Genomic DNA, 19,470 nt, shown 5'->3' with positions numbered 1-19,470 from the left:
TGCTTCGCTGGGAGCACAGAGGGGATATTTCGAGGAACTGCTGCTGACCATAGTTGCAGCAGCTGGTGGGTGGTGGCAACTAATGGACTAATGCTAGCCTAAAAGGAAAAATCCAAGTATGAACAAAGCAAATATGAATATTTCATGCCTGGTTTTCAGCTACTGCAAATCAATAAAAATATACCATCTTACAGCAGATGAGGTTGTGCCCCTTTAAGAGCGGAGAAATCACAACAAAATTAAAATAGGAGAGTGCATTCTGGAAAATCACAAATCAAGTACTTTCTGTCAAAAATGGGGTAACTCTACTATTCAGATTAGCATCTTCATTACAGTCAAGTCAGTTTTTATCCAAGCACACTCAGAGCTAAGTATTGCTGCTGAGGTATGAATGCAACAATGGTGCTTACACATCCCTGTTCCTTCCCAATTAAGGTGCATTAGTACCTGAATTCCTACAGAGGCCCAGGGAGAGCTTGTCTTATTTATTCCTACTTCTAGGTTTAGAAAAATTGTTATTTGTCCAAATTTCACAAAATGAAGTTTGATGCTGAGACTTAAGAAAAAAGTGCTTGTCTGTGGAGCAGTCTGAAGTTTCCAAAGGGCTTCAGTTCATGCTTGTGCTAATTAACCCCTTGCAATCAGCATTGCTTACCACTGTAGGTACTCAACAACTTTGCAAAATCTTTCTGCATGACTCAGTTTCACCCAGCTTGAAGAAGCACCTTTGACAGAGCAGCAAAGTGCCGTGCACTGGCTCCGCCAGCTTGCATGTCACCTAAGGGCAGTGCTCCCCCACAGCTCCCGTTGCAGCCGGTGGCGGGTGAGGAGGAGCAGGAGTAAGATCAGCACCGCCACTGGGGCCTGTGCTCTCCCATGTGGGGGACCCCATAGCGAAGAGCCCCCCCCCAGTGCCTTGGCTCCTCCCCGTGCCCACAGAGCCAAGGGAGCCCAGTGCGGCGGAGGTGATACCTGGTGTGAGCCTGTTTTAACGTTGCCATTGGGAAGCTTGTGCTGAGTGTTAAAATGCTTGTATTGAAGCTCACATCCACTCCATACGGGGAGAGGCATGAGCAGCCATACACGGGGCACGGGGGTAACAACGCAAGGTGAATGCAAGGGTCAGCTTAAGAAAACCCAGCTACCCTCTGTGTACATGACGTGCTGCCCAACATGCCATCGAGGAGTGAGGCATCAGTCCCAGAGGGTTCCCGTAGCACATTGAGCGAGTGGACACAAAGCCAAGGTAAAGAGCAACTTCAGTAACTGCCCTGAAAACCCAGCATCTGAAGGAGCAGTATAAAAAATGCTGTTAATAATCTACTGTCTAATTGACTGAGAAGGTTATTACTAATGTGGAAACAAACGTAATTTTTCCAAAAGCTGCTCACAAATGTCAGACTGCCTGACTCTCTGAGGAGAAAAAGCGGGACCAATACGCTGGGCTGCTTTGTTCCTCACATATATTGGGGAGCACCTTAAATAAAAGCCAGGATAGTTCTTGCTGTAATGGAAAAATGCAAAAGGTGCTCTGACTCCCTCTGAGAAAACAGGCTGCCAGCATGTTAAAATATCATCCTAGGCAAAAAATAAATAAAATGTCTGAAGAGGCCACATTTATTGTTGAAATAGGAGCAGCCCCATGAGTGAAGTTTAAAATAATGTCCTTTGAAATTATAGAAGTCTGCCTATTTTTAGCCCATTAGATGCTGTTAGCTTCCTGTATAAACGCGGTTACATAATAGACATAATCCGCACAGCAGCAGAGGCCATATGTGCCAAGCTATAAGGTTACACAACTGCCTCCGAGCGTGTTCCCACCAGGCAGAAAACAAAGCCTTACGCCCCTCGTAACCTTTCTTCTGCTTCTGGGTCAAACTTGTAGACATGTGTGTTACAATATATACACGCATACGCTCATTCATATACTCATGTACATATATGCATGTATATTAACACACACATATCTCCCCTTGTTTTCTTATTGCAGCTTAAAAAAGGTTTTAATTGAATCAGAAAAAGACTGCCTTGGAATTACTGTGGTGATATTATACAAGGGATAAACTGGTGTGTTGTAACTATTGAAAGCAGCAAAGTTAAATTGCAAGCACTCGCTTACTTTGGGAAGCTACCGAAAGAGTTCTCCCCTCTTTTCTAATGTGACCTCTAACTGCTCCTCACTCCTGCATGCTATGGTATGTGGAAAGCACACGATGCCATTGCTAAATAAGAACAACTTAGAGGCTTTAATCGCATTAAGCAGTATGTGACATCATTGTTTTTCCTTGTTTTTTTTTCTTTTTTAAAGGACTGGACTTTTGACTCTAAGAAGCTGTACTGTTCTAAGCCAGTATCATTCTTCAAAGTGTACAGGACTATCGTTTCCAACTTATTTTTAGAGTAACCCGTGTTTGCAAACAGTCCCATTTTCTGAGTCTGGCCCAGATTGATGGGAAATTACTTTTCCTGATATGTAAACAAAAAGAAGTTGTAGCTGCCACAGCGTCTTAAGTGTATCAAAGTTCCTTTGGCAAAGCCTTTCATATATCTTCTTATTATACATAATGTGCAGTTTTAATTCACTAACTACAATAAATGCTTTCAGTGCAAAATTGAGGCAATTTTTAATTTAAGCAGCATTTTTATATTTTAACAATTTTTAACAGAAAAAAAATGCATACATGCATATGTATGCAGTGTTACAAATCCAAACTGGTCTGAGATTTCATTCTGCTGATTTTGTCTGTAAGGGCTGTTGGCAGTTTTTTCCATAACAATATCATTCCCAGTTTTACAAAGTCTCTGACCCTAGCAGAGAATGTTACATTTGGAAAAAGCTGATGAAATACAAAAATGCTGATATGATTATGTTCAACCAGTGAGCCTTTCTCATCTTTTTGACCTTTAAGACTGCAGGACCTTGCGCTTGCTCTTGTTGAATTTCATGAGGTTCCCCTCGGCCCAGCTCTCCAGCCTGTCCAGGTCTCGCTGGATGGCAGCACAGCCTTCTGGTGTAACAGCTGCTCCTCCCAGCTTGGTATCATCAGCGAACTTGCTGAGGTTACACTCTGTCCCATCATCCAGGTCATTGATGAATATGTTGAACAGGACTGGACCCAGCACGGACCCCTGGAGAACACCACTAGTGACAGGCCTCCATCCAGACTCTGCTCCATTGATCACGACCCTCTGAGTTCTGATGTTGAGCCAGTTCTCTGTCCACCTCACTCTCCACTCATCCAGCCCACCCTTCCTTAGCTTGCCTGTGAGGATGTTATGGGAGACAGTGTCGAATGCCTTACTGAAATCAAGATAGACAACATCCACTGTTCTCCCTTCATTGACCCAGCCAGTCACACCATCATAGAAGGCTATCAGCTTGGTCAAGCAAGATCTTCCCTTGGTGAATCCCTGTTGACAAGCCACACAGAAGAGGGGAGACCACCAGGCACTGCCTCTCCCCTGCCACATGGACCCTGAGGGGTGGGTTGGCTGAGATGCAGTGATGCTGCCGGCTTCATACCAAGGCTGCTTACTCACAACGTATTGTCTTGTTGAGGCGATACTCAATTTACAGCTTTGCTGCCACTTCCCTATGGGTTTTGCCCACTTCCTTAGCCCTGGCTCAGCTGTGTGCGCAGCGCGATATGAGTCAGATTGAGGGATTAATCTGACTTTAAAAAAAAACCAAAAACCAACAACATTGTGGCTGGCACCTTTTTTTTAACACAGGAACTTTTGACCTGGATGGTTTCCCAATCCAGGTCAGCACAAGGGCACCCAAACTTGTAGTGCCAGCACAAACAGGGAACAGCACACCACAATACAGGGATGGGAGTGAGAGGAAAGGCTGGGAGTGGGAAGAAGATGCCAGTGGCACCTAAAGCTGGTCAAACTGGGACTGCAGCCCTGCACGTCTACCTCTCAGACGGAAGTGGAACAAAATGAGACCCAGCCTTTCCATACATTTATGAGTTGCTCAGAACACGCAACATTTTATTAAGTGCAACACCCAGCAGTGGCAAGAGAGAAAAAGGAAATGAACACAACATTTCCCCTAATTTCAAAGTTTTTGAATGCTAAATCAGCAAATTTGAGAGAAGCTGGAAGCATGTCAGTTGTGTTTCTGTTGGTATCGTTTATCCTTGACAAGAAGCAGAGGATTAGAGGACTCTACAGCTTAGCATTTGGGAAGAGTAAAGATATGGGGTCTGAGTCCATTATCATCTTGAAGCAGAGGTGGTTCAGATGAAATACAGCAATTCTTTGTTCCAATTATCTCCAGAAACCAGTGCCTGCTTCCCAGGATCAACTATGCTTTAAAAGCTGGTTCTACCTAAGGACAACATTATAAAGGTTATAGCACAGTTCTCTGCTGCTTCAGACTCTCCCTTCACAGAATCACAGTATCACAGAATGGTGATTCTCCAAACACAAAATGGTGTTCTCCAAACAATTCTAACACAGATAGAAATTGGATCATGTGTCTCCAAAGACTGGGCCACACAACTAGACCAGAAAAAAAATCTTTGTAAAATTATGTGTACTAGAATGATCAGGCAAGAACTACAACAATATTAAACAGTCTGTAATGAAAAATGCACTTTGCAAAGCTTTCTCTACTTTTATTTATTAGGTGTACTACAGTAGCATCTGGAGATTGATTTGACCCAAAGTACCATAAAAGTCAGAAGTGCACTTATTAAGAAATAAAACATCAATGTTGTAACTATATGATACTGTTCAGGAGGTTCAATGAAGTAGGAAAAAAAAAAAAGTACATCTCCCCTACCTTCCAGGTAGCTGGACTTCACAAGAAAGCCTATTCCTTTGAATTTTATTTCAGTGTTCAGACCTGGATTGAATTAATCAATTAGGTCATCACTTATTTTTAAGACTAATATTAACTTAATGTTAACAGAAAATAAAAAATGCTCGTTACTATGGTTTTTACTGTATTTCACATTTCTGCACAGGGAAGAGAAAAAAAAGACACCACGAGGTCAGCAAACCCTCCACTGGAAGGGCGCTGAGTCCACCAGTGAGTGCAAAACATCCACAAAAGAAGGGAAGGGAGCAGAGGCCTCCTTTGCTTTTGTGGCAGCTGGCCAGCTGGTCCTGCGGGGTTGTTCATGCTCTGTGGTCCTGCTGAGCATCAGGCTCCAGCCACCCTGCATCCTGTGTCCACCTCAGTACAGGGCACTGATGCAGCATCGCGCTGTGACCTTATCCTGATAGTGACCTAGGGCATAATGACCTGTGGAGCTAAAGGGGCCAAATGCATCCTGACTTTGGTACTGTCCGGTGTAGTTAGTGGTCCCACATGGGAGCATGTAAGATGGAGCCCTTACAGGTGCCTGTGCAACCTCTGCCTGCCCTCAGTCAGCAGCATGGCTCCTCCAATCCCGCCACTCACAGCTGTAGTTGTAAAGAATTTCCAGGCACACTGTCTAATAGTAATTCTTATTTTCTTTACAAAAGGAAAGAAAGTACATCCAGGCAGATGTACTACTACACATACTCATACACACCTCCAAGTGAAGTGGTAACCTAAACTAAAGAAGAGCCATTGGGCAAATTTACACCTGACATAAACTGACAGAGCCCCATGGACTTTAGTAGGGCTCTGTCAGTCTACACTAATAGGGAATATACATCACAGGCTGAATCAGGAATATTGCCACTTCACCCACAGCATTTGTATTGTTTGTATAAACTTCCCATGAAGTATCAGAACTTTAGCTGATTAAGATCTTATGTAATTTTAATTGAATTTATGCTATGCAAATAAATTGTGTATATAAGTCTCTACACAGTTTATTCTTAAAAGCCTACAGAAATAATGGAAACACTTTCCAAAGCAACACACAACATTTTAAAAACACATTTCGCTGACTGAATGCATGGGCATTACAACATTTTCACATCACCCCTGGCTTGACAGGACAGCACTACACAAAGCAGGAGCATCCAGTTTAAATACAGATGTGCATTAGTTACAGGTATTTAGCAAAAAATGGGCTAATAGTTTCTATGCTCTTGGTCTTTAATAGTAAGAACAGTTTAATAGTAAGACCAGTTATCCCCAGGGTATTCAGCCCCCTGAGCTGGAAGGCAGGGATGGGGAGCAGAATAAACTACAGGCCTGTCAGCCTGACCTTGGTACCGGGGAAGGTTATGGAGTGGTTCATCCTGAGTGAGGTCACCAGGTATGTGCAGGACAACCAGGGGATCAGGCCCAGTCAGCATGGCTTCATGAAAGGCCAGTCCTGCCTAACCAACCTGATCTTCTATGTCCAGGTAACCTACCTAGTGGATGAGGGAAAGGCTGTGGATGTTGTCTGCCTGGACTTTAGCAAAGCCTTTGATACTGTCTCCCACAGTATCCTTCCAGAGAAGCTGGCGGCTCGTGGCTTAGATAGGTGTCCTCTTCGCTGGGTAAAAAAAGTGTCTGTATGACCAAGCCCAAATCATTGTAATGAATGGAGCTAAATCCAGTTGGTGGCTGGCCACAAGCAGTGTTCCCCAGGGCTCAGTGTTGGGGCCGGTCTTCTTTAATATCTTCATCAATGATCTCTACGAGGAGATCGAGTGCACCCTCAGTAAATTTGCAAATTAAACCAAGTTGGGAGGGAGTGTTGATCTGCTCAAGGGTAGGAAGGCTTTGCAGAGGGATCTGGACAGGCTGGATCGATGGGCCGAGGTCAATTTTATGCGGTTTGAGGAGGCTCAGTGTTGGGTCTTGCACTTCAGTCACAACCCCATGCAATGCTACAGGCTTGGGGAACAGTGGCTGGAAAGATTCCCTGGTGGAGAAGGACCTGGGGGTGCTGGTTGACAGCCGGGTGCACATGAGCCAGCAGTGTGCTCAGGTGGCCAAGAAGGCCCACAGCATCCTGGCTTGTATCAGGACTAGTGTGGTCAGCAGGAGCAGGGCAGTGATCGTGCCCCTGTACTCGGCACTGGTGAGGCCGCACCTCGACTACTGTGTTCATGTTTTGGCCCCTCAGTACAAGGACATTGAGTTGCTGGAGCGTGTCCAGAGAAGGGCAACGAAGCTGATGAAGGGTCCGGAGAACAAGTCTTATGAGGAACCACTGAGGGAGCTGGGGTTGTTTTGTCTGGAGGAGGCTGAGGGGAGACCTTATTGCTCTCTACAACTACCTGAAAGGAGATTGTAGTGAGGTGGGTGTTGGTCTCTTCTCCCAAGTAACTAGTGACAGGAAAAGAGGAAATGGCCTCAAGTTGTGTCATGAGAGGTTTAGATTGCATATTAGGAAAAATTTCTTTCCTGCAAGAGTGTTCAGGCATTGGAACAGGCTGCCCAGAGAGGTGGTGGAGTCAACATCCCTGGAGGTGTTCAAAAAATGTGTAGATGTGGCACTTCAGGCCATGGTTTAGGAGACATGGTATTGTTGGATTTGATGACCCTAGAGGTCTTTTCCAACCTTAATGATTCTATGATTCTGTATCAAAGGATGTGGTAGTTTCCCTTGAACTGAATAAAGGGGCTAAAGAGTAATATATTTAATCAACAAAAAATATTTGGAAAGGTAAACACCCATAGCTTCAGTTTAAAGGCATAGTTCCTAACAATTGTCAGGTTTTCTAAACTTTAATTTTAATCCCTTCTCTCCCACACCAAAATAATGAAGTATTTTATGTTCACTTTTTCTGTCATCCATTGCCATTACTCACTACAAAGGAAAAGGTCAGTGGCAAAGCTCTCCTGTAGCTTCTCAGCACAACACACCATTACAGAATGACTCACTATAGTCAGCACTGTCTCTGTTTAACTGAAGTCAGTCCCATTTCAGTGTCTAGGTTTAAAGGGATCAGTGCAGCCTTAACGTATCCACTGCAGATCTGTTATGAGCTGGGTCTTTGGCTCGAGTGAATCTGAGCTCTGCAGTTCATACCAGCTGTGAATTTGGTCCTGGCAAACCAAAGAAAGCTTTTTTGTGGGATTACAATGAAGAAATGTTCAGAGTTAACAGAGGATTACAAAGAGCATAGGACAACCCAGCAGATTATAGTGCATAGAGACATGTTAACGTTTAATGCAATTTAGGGCAGTATCAAGAAGGGGGCCTGGCTAAGGGCCAGATTCAGACTTCTTTACTCAGTTGAGTATCCTCTCAACATAGCATTGCTAATTTTAACCAAACTGCTACAGGAATAGGGTACTGTGTAATGTGAGCATTGAAGTCTGGCCACAAATGATCAATAGAGACATTAGTCAGGGTGGAAAAAAAAGTAGTTTAGACTCACATGTGCATTTCTTTCTGATTTCTGTGTGCATGGTCTGGAACAGTACTCAGTTCAACACATCATACAAAATCCTCAAAAGAAAATTGTTTTAATATCTTCCCTAAGTGAGAGAGAGATGTAGGGAATTTCTTGGGTTTAGCATCAGTTCAGAGAAGGTATACATTGTTTGTTACATTGAAAGGCTGTGTGGAAGACGGATAGGTCTTTGATAAAATATATATGCTCACACATGAACACAGAGGAATGATTACCTGCAAATGGACATGCCACAACCTGACAGGATGGCATGTTATGGGTGCTAAATTAACCAGTAATCAGTGGTTCTTTAAGATAGATCACCTTTAAAGAGGTCCCCATCTGAAGATGAAGGCTGCAAGCCAAAATATTGCCAGTGAGTAGAGTTCTTCATCTTCTCCTCCCCTGCATGAGGGAGATGCACATCAGCAGTGGGGTCTGTCAGCCTGTTCCCATTTCCCAGTCACCGACCAGCCAGCTTGGTTGGGTAACTGCACAAGAGCAGTAGGAGAGCAGAGCTACCAGACCCGCGTAGTTAGCAGAACAGAAAGCAAAGACCCTCAGAGGCCCCAAAGGCAGCAGTAATGCCACACCGCAAGGCCCCCTGCTTCCCAGGGGGGTCAGAGCAAGAGGAGAAGTGGTCTCCCATCACCTGACAGGGCAGGAGCGCTGCAGGATGCCAGCTGCCAGCACCCAGAGCTCAGGAGCTCCTCACCTGAACAAATATACATTCTGCTGGTTGGCTGGCACTGTGGATAATGAACATTTGACCCATTGACTGGTAATTGCAGAGATTTTCAGTCAAACAGTACCTTTGAAACGGGTGGCACAAAACTACCACTGGAAATACTGATGCCTCTAGAAGTAACATGAATCACATTAGGCCTTGAAATACTGAAATCTAATTTTTTTAATGTGTGCACTGATGTATAACTCTATACTCTTCACATTGTCTACACAGAGCTGCGTGATCAGTGAGTAGTGGTGAATGTGGATCTGGGCATGGTGCTGCTGCTGCTCAAAGTGCTATTTGACTTCAGCAAGAGCTGCAGTGAATAGTTTGTGATCCCTCATCAACATGAAAACTTTCCTCATCACCATATGTTTAATCATACAGCCCTGAAAGAAAGAGGATCTGTATCTTTTTTCAGCTTTTACATGGATGAGTCATTGTACAGGTTACTTCACCTTTTTTACCCAGGTGAAGTTGCTACTGTCGCAGCAGAAGCTTTATCTGTTGAAGGTATGATTAAAATACGATTAAGAGTAAAGGAGATGGTAAAAAAGAGGGGGGTCCTTTCAAAATGTTTAAAGTCTGAAGCAATTCCAGGAGTGAGAGATGAAGAAAACAGAATAAAACTTTTTAAACAACAATGACTTTTCCCTTTGTAATAAAAACTTGCTCAGGAACAGAGGTCTTAGTGGCACCATTTCTTATTTCCTTGCACTGCCTCAGAATACTTTAATGTGCAGTATAAAGCAGAAGAAGCTGTATGGCTCCTAAGAGGAAGACATACAATTTTTGTTTTCTTGATGTACTGAACACAACATGAACCCAGCTCTCCATTAGCCTTTGGTCAGGTAATTCACAAAATATGCCTGTCCAGCCCTGGTAACACTGACACACAAATCTCTGCCTCATGGCTTCAATACTCTCCAGGCTGGGTTCACCAGTCACCTGGAACCTGGGACCCCTCTCTGAGTGACAGACTCGAATCTTAAAATTATTGGGTGACAAATGGAGGTAAGCAGAAGAGTCGCTGTTTTTGCGGATACATCTTCCATTCTTCTTACACAGGACTTTGCTACAGAGTTTGGCTGCTGATGTCACGTTAATGATGTAATGTCCTAAGGGTCCATCAATGTACCGTTTCACAGTTGAACAGCTCTCCTATAGAAAATAAAAGACCATGACATATTTCTCAGTAACTAGCATTATGTCCAAATTTCTTATATCTAAGAAGATGCTAATACAAAACTGGTTTGGGTAAAGTAACCTGTTGAGATAAATCTTGTTGGATTTACACACTGGAGTAGTCTATTGGTTTAAGTGAGTTTACTTCCATGGGTAAGATTAGCAAAATATTAGCCTTTACTATATTGTCTATCTGAGTGCTTGATAGCAACATACAGTATTAGACTAGGGAAGAGTCCTAGTAAACAGAAAGAGAGTTTATATGTTAATCTGAGACTAACTAGTTCTTTAAGTAGATATTTCTGGTAACTGCTGACAAGGAGCAGTGCATGGGACTAATAGGTTTCAAAGCACATATTGAGTCACTGCTTTGGTCCTTATCTGTCCAACTCCTTCACTTTCCAAGGAACCACATCATTTTGAGAAACCAGCACAGGAGTTGCTGCAATTGCAGCTAGAAGGTTCCAGTTCGGATTTCCCTCTTCCTCTCCCGAAGTCAGTGGTGCTTTGCCAGAGACTTCAGGAGGAGGAGAGCAGACTGCATGAAAAGCAGAGTGGGCATCAAAGCCCAGCCCAGGTTCGGAAGCGGGGGCTAGCCTGCTGTGCCTCCTGTGAAACCGCAGTGCAGCCTCCTGTCTCCTCCATCACTTCAAGAAGGATTATTTGTGAAAGCCTGAAGAATCTGGGAGGAGGAACTAGGCCTTTCCTTGTGGAAACATTATTTTCCATGTGTCATTTCAACACTAGCAACCAGAAAAAATAGCCCCCTTCCAGACTCCATTCCTTCTCTGTGGATCTGCACAAAATATCATAGCTACAAAGTAGAACACTGTAAAACAAGATGTGCTTATATTTGTATGTTATTGCTTTAAAACATGTCTTTCTTCTAACCTGGACTCATTATTCCACAAAGCTACAAATGATCTGCCCAAAGCAGTGTGCTCTGAAGCAATGGGATTTCTCAGTCTAATGGAATATAGAACTAACGAGACCTGAAAGTAGTACTGAGCGATCGTCCTCAGTCACTGGCTGATGACATCAATAAAGATAGATAGGTGCTACACAGGATCTGGCAGCAGAGGAGAGGTACTAAGGTGATTCCTAAATGCTAACACACTGATATGACTTACCTTTGAGCTGGCGTATTGCATACTGCCCCAGAGAACAACTCCAGCTGCTCCCAAGGCCGCACTTTCACCAATGGTATTGACCAGATCCGTCTGATAAAAGAAGGCCAAAACCAGACATCAGAAAACCAAAGATATGAAAATAAAACTGAAAAAGCACTAGGATATGGGCAACACTTTTTTTTTTTCCCGAGAGCAGACATCAGTCCTGTGTTCACAATAAAATCGCTCTTTAATTGAGGAAGCTCTTCTGTGTATCTCCAAAGGTTTGCATAGGTTGCTTTCATGAGTGGTAATACTAAGTGAAGAAATCATCACAGTTTATTCACAAGGGGTCCTCCAAACAAACTGGTGGGGTAAGAATTGAATGATCTATTTTATCTACTAGTCTTTGAATTATTACCATACCTACACAGGCACCATTTTTGGCAAGCAATGATAAGTATGGTCACACATCATTGGGTCACCCTTACAGTGTCTAATTGCAGGTGATAGGCTTTAGGCAGGTGTCTAACTTCTGCTGCTTTAGCCATGCCAATACAGTTACAAAGCTGCTGTTCCTACCAGCATGAATGCCATTATTCCAGGAAACATATCTTCAAAAAATCAGCCTCCCCTAGTGCTACATAGTGCCAAATGGGGGGGGGGGGAATGCACACATTTGCATACTGACTTAACCATGTCCACTTTTAGAGCTGCACCAATAAGCAGTTGAGTTGTAGCAATCAGCAGTAGCGCAGCTTTACCAGAGCACAGACTCTGTGTAGAATAGGAGTCACTGGTGCCTTGCCAACAACATAGCAATGTACCTTGCAAGTGTCTTAAAGCCATTCCCTGAGACTGTGAATATTGTGTCAAGAGAAATGCAATTGAATCGTATAAAATATGGAGGAAGGATCTTCTTTCACTCCTAAATTTCAAGGCATGATCAATTGCATCTAATTGATTAGAAAGTGATTCCTGATCAGTGTTTGTAATAACAGGTAATACAATATTTGTCGATTTGATGAACAAATAGCAAATTCCATTAAAAAGTTAGTGATGGTCATTGATACAGTATTTTCACCTCTTTTTAGGAGAAAACAATCCAAAAGAGCATCCATATTATCACAGTATGGTGGTGGCACCTTAGAAATACAAAATGATGCAGAGGAAGAACCATGTTATTATTGTTAATTACTACTAAATAATTTATTTCCCTGTGTAAGTGGGCCTGTTGACTTACCAATGCATAGTTAAGGAGTCCCCATTCCTGAAACATTTATGTCCCAAGAGATATAAAAGAAGGCACAAATAAATGCTTTGGGAAAGGGAGAATCTGCTGAAGAGTTGGAGGCAATTACAGAGAAGTCAGAGCGAGGAGTGACTTTGACCCTTAACTAAAATGTTGGACAAAGCAGTGCAGGAAAACTGCAGAAGTCTGAAAGAGTAAAGCTTGCCTACTGGCTCTTAGAGTAGGGTTCAGGGTGATATAAAGTATAATTAGTCTTGCCTGAAGTTTGTGTTGCTGGTGATCATCCAAGCAGTCTTTAGAGAATGTCATTACTCTTAAAAGTATATAGCCCAGTGCTAGTTTTATAAAAGGATAGTGGTGTGGGCTGCAGGTGTGACTTTCATGTGGGAAATGGTGGGACTTCTTTTTCCTATGGGAATTAATTTATCAGTGGAAAAAAAAAAGTGTGTGAATTAAAGATCAAAATATCAAATATTAAAAGAATGTGAAACACAGCCTGACCTCTTCAAAATGAGAGTTCCCAGGCTTTCCTCATCTGCAAAGCATTTTTTGAAGATTACCAGATACAAAGGCTGGACTACATTAGCCACATGATGGTTGAGTGATTTAGCACTCACAGGGTTCAGATCTCATTAACAAATTAATGAAAGTTTTTCAGACAGCCAAAATAATCAGTAGATATTTAGCATTGCTGGATGAACCCAAAAATGAACAAAACCCAAAGCAAAGATTTTGTTAGTAATGCACTTTAGGAGTTAGGGTGCTTGACTAGGGGTCGGTAAATCCAGTATTTATTCCTTCATATTTCACAGTTCTCTTCAGTTACTTGTGAAAATCGTTTAGATTCAGACCCACAAAGGGATTTCAGCACTTCTTGTCTGATTCATACAGATATAAAATAATCAAATCCAAGAGCATGACCCTTAAAGTTCACCTAGTCCTCTGGGTGTGTGAAGTCCAATGGCAGCAATAACTTCACAACTGAAGTTCCCAAGGCACCTGTGCTTCCAATTCCGTGCACACCTAGAATCACCACCTTGCCAATGCTGAGAAACAGCACTTTTCTCAGGCTAATGCCAAAATCTGGCATATGATTGGAAAATACATTCCCCTACAGATGCTTAAAGGACATTTATAGCACCTGCACAGGTGTTGGATGCTGGAGAAAATAGCAGCTCACTGCAAAAAAAAATTTGTGTGGGATTTCATGTAAACACTCTCCTTCCACCTCATATTTCCTCTTCTTGTATACTTTAAAACAAAGGCCTAGTGCTAAAAGTCCTCCCCAGGAGATAAGAGAATTAGAAAAAATATGGGGCTGAATTTTTCTCTCTTTCCCCAAGCTTAAAAGATACATCACCTCCAGGTAACCCTCCATCGTGGGGTTATCTTCACCGTGAGGTTACAGACAATGTTTAGAGGGGTACCATTTCTCTTTCTGATGCCATTTCACCTTGCACCAATTCCATGAATGTTCAAAGGAGAACAAGAGAAACAAGTGGGAACCTGACTACAGTTTATGATTAATTCAACTTAATAATGAAGTAACTTGCTCACAAGGAAGGAAATAAGGTCTCTGACTCCCATTTCTAGGAATAGTTATGTCTTTTACTGAATGACTGACTCATGTTCAGTACTTCAAAAGCCATCAGCACAGAAGGCCTTTTCCCTGAATAACCTATGAACAGGAGGTTGCACCCTCTCTTGTATGCTTATGCACCCTCTCTGTATGCTTATTCTTTTCGGTCTGGTGATTCCCTAACTCCTTCCTAGTGTCTAACACAGGGTGCGGGATTCATCTTGAGCAGGCTGGGAAGAGAACTGAGGTCTTGCACCAGAGGTCGGTGCTCTGACCACTAGATAGTCACACAAAGAGGAAGGCACCACCACCAGCCCCCTCCTGCCATGGACAGGGTTAGCAAAATAATTGACTCACCCTTCATTCAGGTATTTTGAGAAAAAGAAACATAAGTGCCTCTCATAACAGCTGAGAGTGGCAAATCAAGAGAGAGATAGGGAGGTGCATCCCTAAAGCCCCAAGTGAGGCACAGGAGCTCCAGCAGCGGCCTCAGACACAGCAGTCCTGGTTCAGGGAATGAACTTAGCGCTGCTCCTCACACAGCACAGCTTGGCATTAGTGGGGGCTCACTGGCATGGCTCTGCTGCACAAACTTAAAAAAAAGTAGTAATTTTAAATATAACCATCTTGGCATTTGTGTAGGTGGGGAATCCTATTTCACTCTTTGTGACAGATCCTCATCCATCCATGTTGGAGAACTGTCCTGAAGAGACAACTTTATGAGTCAGCTGCCACTTAAGTATCTGCAAGTGATAAACAAGTCAGCAAAGCCTCTTCCCTCTGATGCTCATTCTTGTTCAAGCTTTGGGGGGCAGTGTGCAACAGCCAAAGACCCTCAAGATTATGCTGGGCTATCTCCGAGTAGACAGGAGGAGGCTCTAGTTCCTACCAGTACTTCTCCATATTTTGATCAGCCAAGTCTCTGCATTGGACACTAAAAAAATAGGAGGTGAGCTAAGCTGTTTCAGTTTTGGAGCTTGAGAGGAAACAGGACAGTCAGTTCTAGTTACATGTTGAGGAAAGAAAAATAAGTATGTCTCTAATCTTTCCTTTAAATTTTGAACAGTCTTAGTTTCAGACATGATTTTTCTGTATTCAGGAATGGTAGTGCAAGCCTGGTGTGGTTGCAGGGAATGGCCTCTGTACACATGCACACCTGGTCATCAGAGAATACTATCTGTAGGTGAATGAGAGAAGTTGTTATACATTATTCATCATTTGTTAGTTGTCATCCTGCTTTATTGATTATTTCAGTCATCTAGTCAGGAAGCACAGATGCTACTGTGCAACTTCCCTCTCCCACACAGTTAGTAGTGAATTGTCAAGGCAGATAGTTTCTAAATACCCTACAGATGGCAAACTGCTAATATGCATTTCTAGCAAATACAGAAACCTTTCATAATCTTTCAGATCCCAATTCAGAATTTATAAACTGTTTCCAAGAAAAAAAAGCAGGATGAATTTCTCAGATACCTCATGAACAACTCACCTGATTTCCAGGTGCAGTCAGGGTGAAAGGTACAGCAGACATAGCTACAGCATCCTGGGTCTTTCATCTTTCTGAAGGTCTGACAGACTTGTATCTCTCCCTCAGTGACTCTGATTCACAACCATTCTTTCTATTTTCTTCCACTGTGATATTTACTGTATTTTTCATACTGGGTACAGAAGGGCTTACAAACAAGGCTTGAATGTGTCAGCAATTAATTCTGTTGAACCAGATGTCACAGCTCTTGCACAGCTTGATGGAGCAGGACAGTGGTTCTGCTGGCCCAGTCTTTGTCGGAGCTCAAGTACCTATTAGCCTGCTATCCCCATTTTTCTATGGCCATTTAACCTGATTGTCATCATACTACACTGGCTCCTTTCCTTGTCACAATCACGCACATTGTTGCTGGAGCTTGGAGGTTTCATGCCTTGTTTGCAGGTTTGTGAGCATCACTTAGGGGTCTGTCATGGCTCAAATGAGAAGCTCCAGTCTAGTCTAAAATCTGAACACACAAAACTTTATTTCAAATATCTTGGTGGCTTCAGGGCTATGAAGGAAAACAAGAACATTATTTTCCTGATCATTCCTATTTAGAGTTTTCTTAAGCGTGACCCTGCAAGTTCCTGGCAGTCCCGAGCTGTTCACATAGACTCTGTGTATAGTCTGGAGAAATGTCAAGCCCTGTCCCCATGGCTGCCTGCAGCACTGTGTACTGTCCTTATTAGAAAATACGTAGTGGAGCATAACCCAAAGATGTTTCTCTGGCTATGCATGGATCTTCCCTGGCTGCAGAGCTGTAAAGTGATCTTTAAAGCATCCAAAAGTAAATGGCTACATGCAATTGAAAAACAGGTCAGCGAGTTAAAGAGTATAACTTAAGAGGAACATCACTCCAAACTACCACTGTACTGTACAGAAAATAGCTTAAGGTAAAACAGTAACTTTATACCACCACAGATTTTGAACTCATGCATAATTGGTAGCAGCATATTCATTTTCTTAGCTTTCAGTGACATTTGTGGTATTTTTATATCAATCAACGGACTGATTTATATTATAAAAACATATTATTACAACCTGCATTTGAAGAATACTCATTTATTTCATGGCCTGTTTTGAGTTCTTCAGTGAAGGCATTCTGGGTGAAATCCTGCCTGTACTGAGCCCAGTGGCTCTTGCCTTCAGTGGGACCCGGCATGTCCTATTTACCCATGATTTCTGAGTCACTCAGGACCTGCAGTTTCCATATCACACAGAAAACAGCTCCAAAGAGTCCCTGGTTGCTAGTCCAGATTTCCTCCCCTCTTCTTTCTCCCCTCTCCTTTCTCCCCTCTCCCCTCTTTCCTCTCCCTTCTTCCTTCTTATGGAATTGGTAGGGATCAAAGCAAAACTTTCAGCACTTGGGACAACTGCTAGAAGAATCAATAAGCATCTGTGCCTCTCTATTATGTGCATAAACAAAGTCAACACCATAATCATAATTAAATATGCAGACAGCCTGAGATTTGCACACATATGTCCTTTTATCATCAATGTGTGGTCATTTTATACTTATTGCACTTGATCATTGGTTAAAGGAACATTGCATGACTCAAAAACTTGGTTTCTTCATTGAAAGGACTCCACAGTGTTAGCACTGAATGTCAGTTCATGAAGATATTTGAATGTGTTTTACCTCTGAAAAGCAAGATAGCCAATGCTCATAATGCAGGAGTTAGGAACTCCAAACCGGACTAGTTTACTTTGGTTTATTTCTATACTTCTATACAAATGCCTTTACTTTCTATATAAATCTACATTTAGATAAAGAAACAAAAAAGCCCTGAGGCTCTTTTCTCATGAAAGTTTATCTTTCCATTACACTAATTAGTTTTAAACTTCATGAAAATTTGTCAAGTTAATTTCACAAGCTGTCCTGAAGAATTAAAATATCAGAGTGAATTAATTCCTTAAGGAAATAATTTCTTTGTACTTTCTTTTTAAATTACCCTCATTAAAAATATGCATTATCGTACAGAAGTAGACAAAAGTGCTACAATACTAACTACTGAAAAGTGTAAAGTTTTGTACTGTGACTACAATACTTCCTTTTAGAGGGTCTTTCTTAAGTATGAAAAACAAGTGCATAAATGCTTTTATACAAGGCAAACTTTCAGAAAGCACTTTTTCTAAGAGGCTGTTTCTAATCTCTAAATTTCTAAAGAAGTCTGTCTGCTTACCTCTGTTAAAACATGAAAAGTATAGGCATAAAATGGCCTGGAGTAAACAAAAACAGGCAAAACGTAGTCTTTTCTAGCAATTGAGGCAACACGTATTGCCTCCTTAACCCGATAGTGAACAAACTTTAGTGCATTTGGACTTGACTTCAGTATATAATCCAGGTATATAGAAGGGTAGAGAGCAGTGCTTTCCTTCCACAGCCACAGCAGGAGGTCATTGCGGGAAGCCTCAATGGCCGGGCATTTCCCCGTGTATGTTTGGGGGTGTTCTTTGTAATCATAATTGTAGCAGTCTGGGTAAAGATAGTAACCCCATAAACCATTTGGTCTCATACGCTCAGCCAGAAGGATAGTGTTGTTCATAAAACTCTTGCCAGCATTTTCAAATTCTTCTTTAGCCACTTTCCTAATTTTGTCCTCTGACCACTGAGGATGCCGTCTCCTAACCATCTCAAGAGATTTATTTCTATAAATGCTTTTATTGCCCCAGTTCCTATCCCACTGGGGTCTCCAGTTTTCCCAGTCAATGACTGCAAGTCCCTGAAATTTCTTCATGGGTATGCAGTAGTCAATGTCAGACTTTGCTTTATTTAAGTGTTTGATAAGACTTTCATTCTGGGGCACCCCTCCGTTGACAGGCTCTCCGTTATCTGAGTAGTAGGGATAGTATCCCAAATGAGTGTGATAGAAGATTGTCACATTGGATCCACTCAAAGTCTCATTGGTGTTGGACGCAATGTCAAAAATACTGAGATCCAGGTCCACCTTGTAGCGCAGCCTGCACTGCTCCGTTGGCGCATTCCAAACAACCATGAAAGGCTTGTGCAGAACCAGAGGGGCCCGGGCCGGCTTCGGCAGCTGAGCATCAACCAGAGTAAGCAGCGCCGCCACTGCTAACCGTTTGACCCAAACGTCCATGCTATGTTTTTTCTGGGAAATTGTTATGATGTGTCCTTGAAAACAAAAATGAGAGAAGGCATGTTAGAAGGGCAGTGGTCGCCCTGGAGGCAGACAGGATGACAAAGGGATGTCTTTTAGTTTGATTTGTTTTTGTTAACGTTATACCCAGAGCAAATAGAGAAAAGTGCAAAACTGTGATCTTGTAAAAATTAAGTGTAATTTGAAATGCTGTGAAAGACTTTTTGATAGACTTTTCTGCCTGGAAGTGTGTTCTGATGCTCAGCTTTTTTTCTGCTTTCCTTCTCACCCAGACACCTCCCACAGTTAATTCAGACCTTTCCTTAACACTTATTTGCTCCCTGATGTCTACAAAAAGTGAGTTAATAAAAGAATAACAAAACAACAGTATAAAGAAGAATGTGCTGCTCATTTGAAATTTCAGCTTCCAAGCATGTTCTGCTATGGTCAGTCTGAGTTGCCTAGAATATCATCCATAGATGGTATAGGCGGTCACAACAGGAAAGGTGATTTAAACAAAAGGCAGACACTTCCACCTCACACAGATTAATCAAAAGATCTCAGAAAAAACTGCAATTTTCAGCAGTTTTCTGAAAAAAAGTGTATTCTTATCTACCCCTGAATTTAATTTTCATTTTCTAAATGAATAGGTGCAAGACTGATAATTGATCTGCAGGCTAGAATGTGATACTATTAATGAATT

General features: G+C 42.3%; 1 protein-coding gene across 1 annotated transcript; it reads right to left on the bottom strand.

Annotated features, from left to right (window-relative positions):
• Window positions 1-9,748: 9,748 nt before the first annotated feature.
• LOC142052894 (hyaluronidase-1-like) lies at window positions 9,749-18,767 on the bottom strand. The gene is made up of 3 exons (XM_075083733.1): window positions 17,850-18,767; window positions 11,332-11,421; window positions 9,749-10,177 (listed from the first exon to the last, which is right to left on the bottom strand). The coding sequence occupies exons 1-3, from the start codon at window positions 18,765-18,767 to the stop codon at window positions 9,749-9,751; spliced, it is 1,437 nt and encodes a 478-aa protein (XP_074939834.1).
• Window positions 18,768-19,470: the final 703 nt, after the last annotated feature.

The sequence above is a fragment of the Phalacrocorax aristotelis genome, chromosome 1, assembly GCF_949628215.1.
Source record: "Phalacrocorax aristotelis chromosome 1, bGulAri2.1, whole genome shotgun sequence".
NCBI lineage: Eukaryota > Metazoa > Chordata > Aves > Suliformes > Phalacrocoracidae > Phalacrocorax > Phalacrocorax aristotelis.
Note: the sequence above shows the minus strand (reverse complement) of the source record. Positions and strands in the feature narration are given on the sequence as shown.